Below are 15,656 nucleotides of genomic sequence, written 5' to 3' on the forward strand. Positions count from 1 at the left end.
GCTTGTTATCAGAGTTAAGAATCACAGCCTTGTTTCAGAGGTCTGGTTTTGCTCTCGTGAGACTTCATCATGGAGGTTAAGTCTGATATCAAACTGCGGTATGTGGAGTTAGGACTTGAGAAGTACACTGCGGGAAAAAAAACTGGCTTCAATGAGCCAAATACAGATCCTCACGCAGACGCCAGAGCGGAAAGCCTTACACCATGCGGGTGTCAGTGACGGGTTAGGAACTCCCATTACACTTTGGCACGAAAGACTATGGCACTTCACACGCAGCTATACAGGAAGTGGGTATGTGTAGCTCATCAAATCTGTCACTGATTGAGTCCATGTAGTTTTTAAAATCAAGTGGTGGTGAATTTCAGCTGCACACAGAGACAGCAGCTCATGAGGTGTGGGCTGAAAATTGCGAAACTATGGATTCAAAGACATAAATATGGGTACACACACACTCACTTGAGCTCATCACAGTGCCTATCAGAGAGTATTCCCCATGGTATTAAGACTGGGCTGCCCAGCCAAGCTGCTCTCTGTAGCCTTGGACCTGGAGTGGCCCTGATTCTGGCTGAAAAGAACAATCTATCCCCTGGTCAGGTAATTAGGCCGTGTCAGTGGAGCCATGTGTGCTCGCCCGTTTGCACCAAGATCCAGTAATGAGCTGGCCTTCCACCCTTTAACCCCCAGCTCTCCCTGATCCCTTTGCCTTGGTTTGCCACTGGAAAGAAAAGGCAGAAAAGGGAGTGGAACGAGGGTGGGGGAAGCCAGAGAGATTTGTACATAATGGAGAGAGTCGAAAGAGAGAAAAAAGAGTTCGGGAGAGTGTTTCCTGTGAAGTCTGAAGTGAGCAGTGTAGGCCAGCACCCTATCAGCAGAGCATCTTCTCATCAGCCACTGAGAGTACCAGGACTCCCTCGTGACCTTTGATCCCAGCGGTCAACAGACGATTACACTGGGGTGAAATAGGCCTTGTGTTAATCTGGCTGTCGTGCTTGGCTGGCCTCTGTAACCAACAGAACCCAAGTGAGGTGAGAATCGATTTCTAACAATACTGGAGTCCTTCCATGTGGGAAAAGGACCAAAGTCAATCACCCTGACATTTAGCTCTCTGGATAGAAAATGCCCACTTTCTTTAAGCTAATATCAAAAACATAATTGCCATTTTTTTGAATATGTTTGGCAAGAATCTTCCTTCCCTTTCCTTCCTGTGTCCTTTTCTTCTCTTGTCATCGTCGCTTTCTGTGGCACATTGCCATGTGAGCACAGCTGCACCAAAGAAACAGCAGCCAAGATCATCTGCTGGGCTTCAAATTGGTGGCAATGGAGCAGGCCGTGGCAGCAGGCAACCACAGGGCCAATAACGGAAACCCTCATGGGTCAAAAGCACTTTGTCTTTATAGATTAGCGCACATGTGGTTGTGGATTTAATGGAGCAAAGGGAGAATTGTAGTTTTGGGTCAATCAATTTCTTTTACGAATAGTAGGACGACACCGCTTGCAATGTGTTTAACTGATCACTTTAAAGGGACAGTTCACCCAAAAATACATATTTTTTTTCTCTTACCCATAGTGCCATTTATCAATCTAGATTGTTTTGGTGTGTGTGGCGGAGTGTTGGAGATATCTGCTGTAGAGATGTCCACCTTTTGTTGAATATAACTGAACAAGATGGCATTCGGCCCCCAAAAAACACATATTTGAAAAACTCAAGAGCAATGTCTCTTTCCAGAAAGCATGACCCGGTTACTCAAGATAATCCACAGACCTTGCTGTTAGCCGTTTAATGTGGGAACTATTACTGTTCCACTGAACTACTTACCCCTGCCAACTGTATCACTGCGCAGACGGAATCGTGCATCTACTGCTAGCTCACGGTGCACCACCATGTTAGCTACAGCTCAGCCTAGTAGGATGCCATTAATGTTTACATTGCACACTCATGAGCACAAGCCTCTTGTCCATGAGTAGATGCACGCCTCCTTCTGCACTGTGATATAGTTGGCAGGTGTAGTCTGGTAGAAAGACAATATTTACTACATGAAACTGCCCACAACAAGGTCTGTGGATAATCTTGAGTTACCAGGTCATGATCTCTGTAAGAGACATTGCTGCTGAGTTTTTAAAATGTATATGTCTAGCGCTCTGAGCACCACAAGCCGAGTGCCATCTAGTTTCATTATTTTCAAGACAATGCAGACATCTCTATGGCCGAGATCTCCAACAGTCAGCAACTCATACCAAAACAATCTTGATGGATAAATCGCACTACAGGTAAGAGGAAAAATATGTGTTTTTGATTTTGGTGTGTGTTTACTGCTTGAAGCTCTTCATTAAAACAGCAAATAACACCAGGAAATACTTAAGCAATTCTGAAACTGGAGCTTAACAAAGTTGGGGTTTTACGACAGACTGAGAAAAGTGCATTTGTGTGCCATTTGCTAAATTCAAGGCAGCTACATTCATATGAACCAGCGTCAGCCATTTACAAAGAGAAAGCCAGATAGTAACAATTCCAACAACCACAAACATCATTCCAGATGTTAACCAGAGCCTTCTCCCAAATGGGAGATTCAAGGTGCCCTATAATGGGCTGTGTGTGGGAGCGCCCCAGGCTCCCCGTTTGACAGGATTTCTGTCTAACACACACAAAGTCCATCTCTGCTTCTTTGTCTGAACAACACCGCATGCTTTCCCCACAGAGAAACCAAGAGGGAATCATGAATTGAAGCTTGTGCCTTTCGGCACAGCGTAACTCCCAACCCTCGTGAGTGTGTGTGGGTTTTTGTCATGCTGAAGGATCTGGTTTTAATGAAAGAAACAAGCTTGAGAAAATAACCCCCATTTCTGCTGTGTTTGTAACTTCATGTCCTGAAGGGACATTTCTCTCTGTCCAATGAGGGCCCCAGCCTCAGCTATGTGGCATTGAGCAACTCATCCCAGCTCCAAGGGCCACTAATTGCTTTTAGACACATAGATGGAGAACACAAGTCAGCCTCTCCCGTCTGTGCCAGGCCGTTTGATTTGCCCTAGATTGCGTACATGCAGTTAAAAGCTTTTGATGGCCTCCCATAAACCATCTCTGAAAGCAATTGTTGACATTAAAGGGAGGAGTGAAAATCTGTCTTCAATTGTCAAGATGGACTAACACTGCCAAAACTCATAACAGACTGCAGTTATCAAGAGTTAGAGCAGAAAATTTACAGTTTATGTGTCTGATGGGAAATATTAAAGTGCAAGAACTAAATGATGTTAACACTTGCTGTTTGGTCTGTACACTGAGTCTGCCTGGTGAAGAATGTCACACAGGTTTGTCAATCAGGTCTGAGACCAGATGTCCCAATAATGCAGGAAGAGACACATCAGTAAAAAGTTTTATATTAACAGCCAGAAATATGGTCTAACATACCAAAAATCAACACCTACAGCTGTTACTATAAAACTCATGTAAACCTGCAAAAACATTATTTAAAGTTGTTAACAAGGTACAGCACGATCCGTCCAGCAGCACCAAGAGTAAAACTCAGGAACTTTCCGAGACTCTGAGACATCAAACGAAACACAGACTAATGTTTATCCAGCGTGAGAGAAGAGTTATGGTGACGCAGTGGGGTGGTCATTTGAAATGCCCTTGAGGAGAAGGTCAGCAGATTAGGGTTGTGATGACCTCTGACCTCAGATCACTCAGACTCCTTGACTACTGAGGAATGAGAGGTCAGCACTCCAGCAGAGTTCTGACTCACAGATCCTCTGCAGGGCTTCATCTCCTCTAAAGATCTTAAATGTAACATTTGTTGTGACAAGACCTAAACTGACGAGCACTACAGCATGAACTGAAGAAAGTTTAAGAAAAAAATAAGGTTTTACCACAGCATTTTATGATTAATTTCTAGTTCTTTAGGATGATTATTTGGAATATCTATTACACTTTTCCTCATGATTCAATTGTTCTATAAAGTAGACATGCACCAATTGCAATCTTCTTGGCCAATTCCGATTTCCTATTTCTGAGTAGCCTTTGGCTGATTCTGATTTTCTTTCCTCCAGTACTTTGGAACTTTGATTGACAGCTGACTTTCAGCTCAAGTTATCATTTGATGTTCTTGTCAGTCACTGGCGTTAAAATGTTCTGCTGCCACAGTATAAACCACCAAATCTATCAAAATGGACCCTACTTAGTAAGAAAGCTAACAAGACTACCAACCAACTCTGTGTTTTTTTAAACTATACCACTAATGCTTTTAGCACTTTCCTTTCACTTACATGACACGCTTAGCATAAGCTTTTCTATGTGAAACTTTTGAGCTCATTATCAACTACCCCTGTGTTCTGCTTGTCATCCTGACTAATCGCTAACGAGCAGACTAGGATAGACCACCCATATTTGTCTTTTTACTGAGTTATACCATATCAACTTATCACATCCGGAATTAATTCACATTTGGGTGGTGTATCCCATATATTTTTCATCTGAACGCAGTACCTTTTAAACAGCATGCATGGGAATAAGTTACAGCTTTTGAGAACCAGTTGCAGCGGCTCTGACAGTTAGTTGCTGTCTGTTCTGCTGTTCTGACGTGAAACATTGTGCAAAGCATGCGTGTAAATTTGATTGGCACAGGACTGGCTTTATCTGAGACTGTCCGGTCGGTCACCAGTAATGGCCGATGAAGCTGAAAATCATCCGATTCCAGTCACCAGCCAGTCGACTGGTGCAAAACCAAACCTGAAAAGGGACGCTCAAGTACCATAGCTTAACCTTTACGTTACCAATTATTGTCAGCTGTTTGACACTTTAGGAACTTAAGGTCATTCTACTGTCATTCAAATGGATGAAAGTGCATGACATGTACAATAAAGTTGAAAAGGACACATTAAGGACATACCGGTTTGGGCTGAGGGATGAAGTTGTTGACCCTGGAGATGCTCCACATGCCCTCGAGGTACTGCTGTGCCTGAATGGTGACAGAGCTCACGGATCCACTGATCTGCCCTCCTGCCACCGTCACCTGAACACTCGTCTTGGGCCCTGAGGTGACAGAGGGGCTCTGCGACCAGCCTGGCACCCTGTGCCGCTCCCCTAAGGGCAGCACAGAGTGGGCAGCTGGTTGGCTTTTGGGCAGTTGTCTTGCATGGACACTGGAGGACGACACAGTGAATCTCGCAGGCTGTGGTATAAAGGATGGTGTGGGCAGGGCTGCCATGTCTGTGCTGAGGGTGAGGATGGGAGCATGGAGCGTCTGCAAGGCCTCCTGCCTCAGTTGGTGGAGAGGTGTGGAGCACACCTGGCAACAGCTGACACCAGCCTCATGGCTCCCAGGTGTTTGGAGCTGCTCAAACAAGAAGGTTGCATATCCAGGGTCCTGCGGCGAAAACACACACAAGAGAGGAGCTTTAACATAACAACATGCATGCAGCAAGCTGATCTCAATCATATCTCATTATCTGTTTTTTGAAAGGATTTCCTGTATGTTGTTCACATTTTCCAGGCACGTCAGTGGTCTGCTAGCAGTGTGGTCTCCCACTGCCCTCCGGGACCCTCACACCCCTTCTTTAACCACTTCCTCTTTTTCAGTCTGGTTGTTTGTTTAGACTGAGATGCTTTGCCTGCATGCAATTTCAGACTGCTGATCAGGTTCACCAGGCATGTGCTTATTTCACATGCTGGGTAGGTGAGACCAAACAAGCCAAATGTGAGGAGACAACTCTGAAATAAGGCTCTGGGGGATTAGATCCCACAGAGACATTCCTAACAAAAAAAAACAAGTTAAATGTGTCTACTATTTGCAAAGCTTTGGAAATAAGAGGGCCGAGCAGATTTCAGCTTATTATTGCTTTTAGAGTTGATGTCCAGTGGAGTTTTGTCCTTTCACTTCGTCTCTAAGTAGGCTCCCTAGGGTGTCCGTCTCTGCTTGTAAGGAATGACAAAGGAAAACAACAGCTGAGGGGACTCTAGCGCCCAAAGCCATACAATTTACATATGATAAGTGTCCCAGCATGAAAACATATGATAAGCCACCAAATGTGAAAATAACTACCTCCTCCAGGAAGCTGGAGTCACGCGGAGCTATCAGTGAACTATTCAGATCTTGAGTGAGGATGGAACATAACTTTCTCTGTGTTTTAGGGAAACAAACACTCACACACAAACACTTAGACTCACACACACTGACAATACGGTCTCTTAAGAGGCATAAAGGGGCACTAGGCTTCTGCCCAGTGGAGTCGTGGCCTAAGACAGAAGCCCACAGCCCATACATAAATGTTTATGAGGCCTTTGCTCCGTGGAACCTCCGAGGTGATCAGGAGGAGTGAAGCAGCGGGGAAACAGCAATCCTCTGCCCTAATGCAGTGCCACTTAATATAGCTAACCCAATAGACTCAGAGACCAAAGAGGCAGGCTGTGGGACTCTAAATCTCCTCCCTATGAAAGCAGCTCAATACACAGACTTTTAGATGACCTTTCTCTGCATCCACAGAATTATGATGACGAAACCTTCCTGCAGTTTTACAGAAAATGTATCATCTGTGCATTTTCCTTATCCTTAAAAATGGACAGGAAGAGGAATCCTCTGAATTTTACTCTGTGACTGAGGCATAATCTCCATATCATTTCACTTTACTTAAAGGGCAATCATGCGTAGGACTGCAACTGGGTTGCCAATGTTGGAGTGCTTCTGGTTAACGATTTACTATATCGGCTACTTACTTCACACATGGGCAGGCACGGACAGGATGCAAGCACAGCAAAGAAATACACTCAGGATGTAGAAAACCCCATAAATCTCACAAAGATGGGCTGACGACCGGCTGATGGTGGATCAAGTGCGGTATGATATCAAGTGAACGTTGATGCCATAGTGAGGTATGGATTTAAATGTAAGAGGCTTATAAAAGGAAAAAAAAAGATATCTAATGCAGCTAGATCCTGGCACGTGAACGATCTCTTCTGCGACGCTCAGACAGGATTTTTATGCACGAGATGGGACAGTTCCATCAAATAAGATGAAAGAGTCTATGGTAAATTGGAGCTAAAGAAAACACCGCTGGCTGCTATTTCACAGTCTAGTCTGGCTTCATGTACATGCTGCCTAGACAGGAAATTGAAGCAAAGTCATAACCAGTCAACTCCGCCCTTCCATCACCCCTCACCCTTTACCCTCCGACCACCACCCCTTTACCCACCTCGGGGCACTGGTGGATGGAAGAAATCAATTTCCCCTCTCCCTCTTTGTGCATTGTTAGGTGTTGATTTAGGGGAGCTAATAAAAAGACACACAAAGCTGAGCCCATCTGCTATTCAGTTAGCATTCTGGAGGTTAGAGAGCGGGCTTCTCCTGTAAAGCTGTCTGTGAGCTTTATGCCCAGTGGAGTGAATAAAGGGTCAGGGCCACAAGGATTATGAGCATGATGGCGCTGATGATGAGGATGATGATGATGTCGCTGGATGCGGAGGAGAATGATGCGGTTGTGATGAAAACTGAGGGCCACAGAATCCATCTTGATATGCTACATGGGAGGTGGAGAAGAGGATATCAATAAAAGGACACTAAGACCAATAAATCATTCCCACATCGCTCAGAGAATGTAGGTTCATACATAAAAATATGTAAATCTAAGGCAGTAAAGCTGAAAAGTCACCATGTAGTAGCAAGCTTAAACAGTTTACTCTCATGTTGGCGCTAACTGCTTGAGAGCTTGTGCATAAGCACAAAGTGGAAAACATGAAGCACATGATGCATGAGTGCACCCGGCCCCAAAGCCATATTGTTTCTTTTATCATCCATATGATCTATTACTGACAGGTGCAAGTGGGTGTGAAGAGCACCACGGCCGAGGAGACGTATGTAACGCACGGCATCAACACCAACCAAATGTTCAAAGCGGTTCCCGAGAGGCGTGGAGCTACTTCAGGGCTCTGACTTCTCGGCCATTGTTCTGCACAAGTGGGAGACGGTTTTGGTTTTCAGCCGGAGGTTTTATCCGTAGAGAGAGTCAAACTGCATGTGTGAGGATAAGAGGACAGAGAGAGAGGGAGAGGTGGGAGGAGGTAGGCCGAGGTTGTGGCCCTTGCCTGGAGGCTTGTGGGTGGTTGTGTTGGTTTACTGCCTGTCAGCACTGATCTTTATTAAACTCTGGGGACAAATGTAGTCAGATGCTATGGCCTTATTATGAAAAGGAGGTGTGCCGAGCGCACTGGGGAGAGAAAGCCCTGCCTTTGGAATGAGCCCTTCGCTGCCCTTAGAGACCAAAGTTTGTCTCTGTCCCTCACACTAACTGTGATGAAAACCAGAGCTGCAGCAGCAGCAGCAGAAGAGAAAGAGAGCCACCAGACTAACTGACTGTCTCTCTGGGCTGATGGAGAGTGTCATCACAGACAGCCCGTGCCCAGAGGCTGATGGAAATAAGCTCAGCCGTAACCACTTACTGTATGGTTGAGAAGACAGGGAGAAAGATGTGCATGATTTCTCTCCCGTGCCTCCTTAAGGCACAAGCGGGGCAAAGTCACATGTGGAATTCTTCCTCAAATCACACCTCGTCTCGTCAGTACACCTTTCCTCTTACCAGACAAAGTGAAACCGCCTTCTGACTCCTTTCCACATTCAGCGTCTGATGTACCTCTGATGTGGAGTGCGGGGCCAGATGCAGCAAGCTGACTCAAATCAAGGGAAGGTCATAGTGATTTGAAATGCATGAGGCTCCTTGCTAGCCGAGAGACTTTTAGGCACGCTCCATTGAAAGTAAAATACCCTGGGAAACCATATTTTCTATTCCAGTTGAGCCCAACAGATATTTTCCAGGCATAAAAGCTCCCTGTGACCCACTGCCGCAGTGGCAGGAAGAGAAATGAAGCAAATTGTATCAATGTGCATCTATGATGAGAAAAAAAATAAAATGAAAAGTTCTGACATACTGGAGCCTGCAGCTTGTCAGCTCGTATCTGAACTGTTTTACAGTTGTCGGCAATCTGCAGCGTTCTGTCCCAATATGATTTATTTTCTTATTTCAAACATCAGTCATAGTGCAATCTGCCCAGAATCAGTCCAGTCACTATTCCTCGATCCTCCGTGCTCATTGTAACGGTTCAGAAAGTTGAGTTTATGATTAAATTGCTCAGTCTTCCTTTACTTCCTTCCCCCTCCAGGTTTCTCTTTTATCATTCTACCAGCATGGAAACAATCCTTCAAAACTCATTACAACACCACGCTGCTTTATGTCTGTCCTCATGAAACTTTGTTCTCACCAGCACCAGTCCTGTTTACACATTACAATTCTTCAGTACTTCCTATGACTGCATTTCTTGTAAAGCCAAGACCACACAGCAGCTGCCAAATCTAATGCCCTTTCAACTCCTGACTTTCCCTTCCTCTGCTTCCCTGCAAGGATGCGACCGAGCCGATCTCTGTTTACTTGTCCTGAGACAGTGTTGACCCTAACCACACACCGTCTCCTTAAGTCTCAAAGGGATTGGCCCCCCAATAAACCTGCAGGAGCCCAGTCCAGATCCCGGGGTGAGGACGAGAGCTTCCAGCAGGCATGCTTTCCCACAGGTAGCCCGGCTCACCCTGACAGCCAAAGTCAGGAGAAAAACGAGCACAGCTGCTGGCCTTGCCCCGGGTGAGCACAGGGCATTAAGGCAGATTACATTCCCAGGATAAAAGCAACACATCCAGTGGTGTAATCCCTCTCTGCCCCCTGCTCCTTCTCAACCATTCCCACCACCTCCACTTTTAAGGCGGCCGACTCGACTTGGATCCCCTGAAGGAGCGGAGAGCTGGAAGGCCAGCGACTCTGATTAGATATCAGGTAGAGCTTTTAGTGCAGCAGCAGATCTGGGATACAGACCATTAAATTTAACCACTGCCTGCTCGGAGGCAGAGAAGACAATGACTCAGGATGTCACACTAGCATGCTATTTAACTCTGTGGGAATGCCTTTGGTAGAACACAAAATGGGACGGCTCACCAAATCACACGAAACAGATGTTTGCCTCCTGTTTGCTGACTTGATAAGATTAAACAAACCTGTAATAAGACTTTCCCCAAACAAAGCGAGGGAATCTGCAGCAACACTGTCATTACCTACCTGATAATAGTGCCTCAGACAAGAAGCACACAGCACTGTGGTAATGAATTCATTCATCCTGTGAAAAACTGCTTCATTTTTTCTGTCACTCTTTGGGGATTTTATTGGAGCACAATGAGATTCCATCAAATGATGAAATATCTCTGCTGCTTTCTCTGCATTCTAATGTGAAATTTGGCTTTTGTCAAAGTCAGACTGCGTTTAGACTCCAATCACATTATCTGAATTGAAGGTTCCGTGAGAGATAAAGTTGCAAAATGGATTCTGCTCTTGCTTTACAGAGGCTGATCTTTCACTGCTACTTTTTTTTCTTAACTTTTGTAAATCTCATGAACACCTCATGGGTAAAGATATACTATGCTGGCTTTTCCTAAAGAAAATATAAAGGCTCGTACAGAGGTAATCCCTCTAAATCACAACTCATGACCCATTTGAAGTGTGTGGCGGTGTATCTTTCTGCAGAGACTCTGCCCTCTGCCCACTTTTCTTAGGTCTTCTTATTTTCTGTGTTCAGGACGTTTATGGGCGTGTACCCCCACAGCGCTTGGGTGAAGTCTGAGCTTTATAAAACGGTAGTAACCAAGTGCTAAACCGTAAGTTTCAGGCATCCAAGAGACACAGCACTTAAAAAACGCAAATATAATGAGGCGAAATGCCAAACAAGACTTTTATACCTTTAAATATAGGTGAAACACCAAAAAACAAGCACCAGTTGAGGTGCTGAATATTGAGTCTGATTTTGCAATATTACATTTTTCTCACAGAGATAAGATCACATAACATGACCAAATTGCAATTATCTTGAAGACAAACTGCTTACTTACAAAGTCAACAACTATTTCAAATGGACAAACGTCCCCGTTTTTGAGCAAACAGACGATTACCTTGTTTAGAGAAGTGCATCAGATTCTTGCATCAGAGTTCCCTTAAATGACCAGCCAAGTCTCCCTGCATCAAGCATCTGTTCGTGTGGAGACGTCAGTCTGTCTGCCCTGTGTGATTTAGTCCTTTCCTCCCTTTAACTGTCAGTGAACGGCTGACAGAAAATGCAAATAGGCTTTACCCCTTAGTGACACTTTCAACACATGATAGCCCCACCTGTCCAGAATATCACAGCGGCACATCCTCCAATGAACACTTTCAGGATCAAGCCATCAGAATGAGCACACAAGATTTGATTTCAAAGTGACCTTTTTTTTTTTTTTTTTAGAATATCTTGATAAGATCCGGTGTGACATGTCGCTTTGTTTTGGGCTTGCTCGCACCGTGATACAGCTCATCCCTGTATCACGCTACACTGCAGCCTCCAGCTTCTCCTGTCATCCATAAAAACAGATGTCGCTGTCTATCAAAAGTAAAAAGGCCATAGATCCGGCTAACCCTCAGGTTAAACATAGATAGAGTCAGATGTAATCGCTCATGAGTCTTTGCCAAACCACCCTGCAACCATTAATGACCTCACATAATGATGTGTCACCACTCCATATGGTCAACCCATTTATCAGGGTGAGGGTGCTTGTAGCTTCTCTTACTGAAGGCAGAATGAGACTCGCATACATGTTTTTATAAAAGTGCAATTACATTAAAGGTTCACTAAACGAGGCTGCTACACAAGAGGGAGTGAAGCACGTGCATGTGTGCGTGGGTGTGTATGTGTGTCCCCTTGTGTGGCTGTCTCTTTACACCACACCCATCCATCACTCCAGCCTTTCGCCACTTGGCCAGTTAATTACCTTTTCCTGTTCACTCACGCACATAAAGAAAACAAGCCCCTTTCAGACTGTTTGGACAGACTTCATTCTCCTTCTTCCCTCTCTCCAACATCTCTCTCTCTCTCTCTCTCCTCTATGGACCCAATGCAGCCTTCACTGTCTCAGCCCCAGATCCGTCAAGCTTTCATTGGCTTTGGCCGAGGTCAGGCTGTCGGGAGGTTCTGCCCGGACTCACCAGCAGCAGCTGCCAGAAAGACGTCTCCATTCACTTCAACCCAATAAGACACTGATTTCAGAGATGTAACGAGGGTGCAAAGGGAGAACAACATGAACTCTCCCTCCAAAGTTTTCTCATTAGTAAACAAAAACTAATGCTCATCTGCATCACCAGATAAACTTTTTTTCACCTGAAATATTTTCCACATCCCTGCCCATTGCTGCTGTGGATCACGTCAGACGGCAGCAGGGCTGCTTGCTACGCTGTCCTCACCAGGGACGCAGTGGATTGTGTTTATGTACGCTTCCACCAACGATTGTGCACCTCTAATTAGAATGGCTGATTTTTGGCTCAGAGACGCTCTCAGGGTACTTTCTCTCTTTTGCCCAACCTGGCTCGCCTGTGGAAACGAACCAGAATGAGTACATAATGAAAAATTCAACAGGCAAGCTGGAGAGGCAGGAGCCAGGTGTTGCTGTAAACTGCAGGTGAAAGCAAGGGCAGATGGGGGGAAATGGTGGGGTGAGGGGATGGAGGTTGAAAACAAGGGAGGAGGGTTTAAAAATCCTCTGGCACATTCTCAGAGCGCATGGCTAATGAAAAGTAGGGATTAGTATTTGGTCCTCTCCTCTGAATCTGCTATTTTTTGGGGTGGAGTGGGGGATGGATTCGGCAAGTCAGCGTAAACTCCCCGCCAGATAAGCAAACTTTATGCTGCCGTTACATAAATTAGACCTAGCCTGCTGTAAACCCCGTGTGATGTGCAATGTTTTTGGACATATGCCTCGTGATATAAAGTCTGTAGAAGTGTATCATTTCACTTTTCCCCATGGTCTAGTGTTAAAAAAGTAAACAAAAATTGGAAAAAATTGTAATATGGAATCACAATGCTTAGAAACTGCTATACATATCGAATCAGCACCCATGTATCATGATAGTATGGAATCAGAAATAAGCATATCATCCTAGCCCTACTATTTTGCAAGAGGATACATTAGTAAAAACATACGACCTCTTGCAATTTGAGCATTTAAAGTCAGAATCAAAATGTCACCACTGTTCAATACATCTGCAAAGTCCTCATTAATGTGCAGCATGAATCTCAAACAGTATTCAGTATCCATCCACTGGAGCTCGTTGAGAGATCTATTTCTGTCCAAGAGCCCACTCTAAAACACTCACTGCAGAATAGAGGATCCTGATACAATAGTTCCCTCCAACAGCCCAAACCACTACTTCACTTGTATTTCAAACCACTATTCAGTCTGTGCGCAGTGATGACAGCCACCTGCTTCTCCTCTGTCTGAACTGTTGCACCAAGAGAGCTGCATTCACTGCAGTTTGTTCCACAGGAGGGCTTCTTCGTTTGGACTGGGAGACGAAGCGCTCCCAGTTCCCTGCAGTTTATTTTCAGTGAAAACAAACTGCTGCTAAAGCTTATGGTAACTAATCTCCTCCGCAGGACTCCCTCAGCTGCACGGAGGTTTAAGTGTGACGTGCAAGTGTGTGCGCAAATGGTTAATTATCAAAGAAAAATGCAAAGGGAGTTACTCATGCTCACACAGAAGTAATTGCATATCTTCATCAACATCCTCCAGATCCCATAATAGAAAAAATCTCAGTCTACACGTCAACAACATGATATGAATTAATAATTTTTAGATGAACATTTAAATACTTTTTCATGCCAAGCAGCGCTTACACATATGGATCTCCTGGTCTCATCTTATACGGTTACTGCAATATTTCAGCTTATACACCTTGTGCAAAAATGCACACTCCGAGTCATGAAAATAAAGCGGTATGAAAGTGATGACAAGGTGAAATGTTGAGTATCCTGCGACAATTATTCTCTCCACTCTCCTCTTGGAATGGACGGTACAGTAATTATGCTGGCAAGCTGCCATATGAATAAATATTCAAGTTTTCTGTTGCTGCTGGAGTTTCAGTCTCCCTCCCACTCCCTCTTTACACATGGAGTGACTCTATAGATTCGGTCTGTGAGGGGAAGCTACATAATGAGGCACTGCAAGTGGTTATTGTTGAGCATGGCACTTTTTTGTTTGGCAGATATCTCAATTTTCACTTATCAGCCCATGTGCCAGCGCGAATACGTGAGCAACAGGGTAAGTGATTAGCAGCACAAAGCCGCGGGGACTATAGAACGAGCTAAAGGTTAGTCCCCCATTTTGGCTCCTTAACCGTGTTCATACAGCAAAGCACAAATCATCCTGCGCCAAGGTGAGCGGTGCTGAGCGTCCCAATCCCATCCACTCCCAGTCTGCAGAGCATTATCTCAGAGAGTGACATGCTTTGTGTCTCACAAAGCTGCTGCGTGTCGGCAGAACAATGGAGCAGCAGAGTTGCGAGCGGCAGAATCAGCCTGGTGCAACAGCCTAGTGTAGGTAAGGCAGAGAGAGGGGGGAATGCTAATTTATCATGAAAGATGTCATTACCATGCCAATGACTTCTCAGAGAACACAATTATCACTAATAATAGAAATTTAAACATCAGCCCAGGGCTTTCAGCCAGGAAGGGTTGTATTAATGGAAAACTGTTGTCTGTTTATGAGAACTAGTTGTCGAGCGCTGGTGAGAGCACTGGTAGAGAGACACACTGAGATAAGCGCTAACCATTATCTGTTTTGTTTTTTTCCCTCGCTAATTGAGATGTCTAGACACATTCAATTGAACATCAGCGAGATAAGGAAGTAGGCTGAACTATCTCGGTGGAGAATAGCGCACACTAATCCACTTACTGAGTCTGAAGGATTTTCATTCACCATCCTAGAAGACGTTTGGCTTATCAAAATGTTTTCACATGCACATTTTGCCACTTTGTCTTTAAGGAACAATAGCGTCCTGCAAATGGCCTTATGGCCCGCGACAAAAAGCAACTCCAACCATTTCACCTAATTTTCGAATGAGTTGGTGAGGACTGGTTAGGCTGACAGCCAGATTTATTTTTTCCCTAAATGATATTCACTTGTCACTTTTATTAATTCACATGGGGAAAAAGATTTGAACATTTTATCCTGCTTTAGTTCATCATATTTTAAGTTAAAATAAAGACAAATAAAAAAACACATTCCTCTTGTAATACTGAACAAACTGAAACACTAATGCTGTGTCTCAAATCAGATACTTCTGTACTTAGACTGGCCAACCACTCAAAGCGAGTCACATTCACCCATTCACACACACATTCACACACTGGTGGCCGAAGCTACCATACAAGGTGCCACCTGCTACTCAGCATTTAACACACTCAGACACTGATGGAACAGCCATCGGGAGCAATTTGGGTTTCAGTATCTTGTGCACGGAACAAGTGAACGACGTGCTCTACCTCTGAGCCACAGCCATCCCACCGTGTGAGCTCTGATTTATGTTAATGAAGTAACTGTACATTAAGGACGTAACGTCATTCTTGGGGAGCTAAATTGGTGGATATCATACAAACTGTTTTTCATAGGATATTATACGAACCATTCTATGAGAATACATTGATTTTTTTTACTACCATTACACTGTAATAACTGCACATTTTATCACCAGGTATTGATGTTACATGTGTTGGGGCGTAGGATATACAATTTAAGTTACGTTTACTGTTTATGCATGTTTGGTTGCTATTTGCTGAGCAG

At 44.5% G+C, this 15,656-nt stretch overlaps 1 protein-coding gene across 3 annotated transcripts in view; it reads right to left on the reverse strand.

The window, feature by feature from the left end:
* The window catches only part of kif26ab (kinesin family member 26Ab), an 82,275-nt gene that overhangs the window by 42,624 nt on the left and 23,995 nt on the right, over positions 1 to 15,656 (reverse strand). For 2 of the 3 annotated variants that reach the window (XM_050061704.1, XM_050061705.1), the window contains exon 3: positions 4,881 to 5,357. In XM_050061704.1, coding sequence (XP_049917661.1) covers positions 4,881 to 5,357 — 477 coding nt within the window. Of the gene's footprint in view, positions 1 to 4,880; positions 5,358 to 10,964; positions 11,111 to 15,656 lie in introns of those variants that run through there. The other variant, XM_050061706.1, reaches the window with a different exon arrangement.

The sequence above is a fragment of the Epinephelus moara genome, chromosome 14, assembly GCF_006386435.1.
Source record: "Epinephelus moara isolate mb chromosome 14, YSFRI_EMoa_1.0, whole genome shotgun sequence".
Taxonomy (NCBI): Eukaryota; Metazoa; Chordata; class Actinopteri; order Perciformes; family Serranidae; genus Epinephelus; species Epinephelus moara.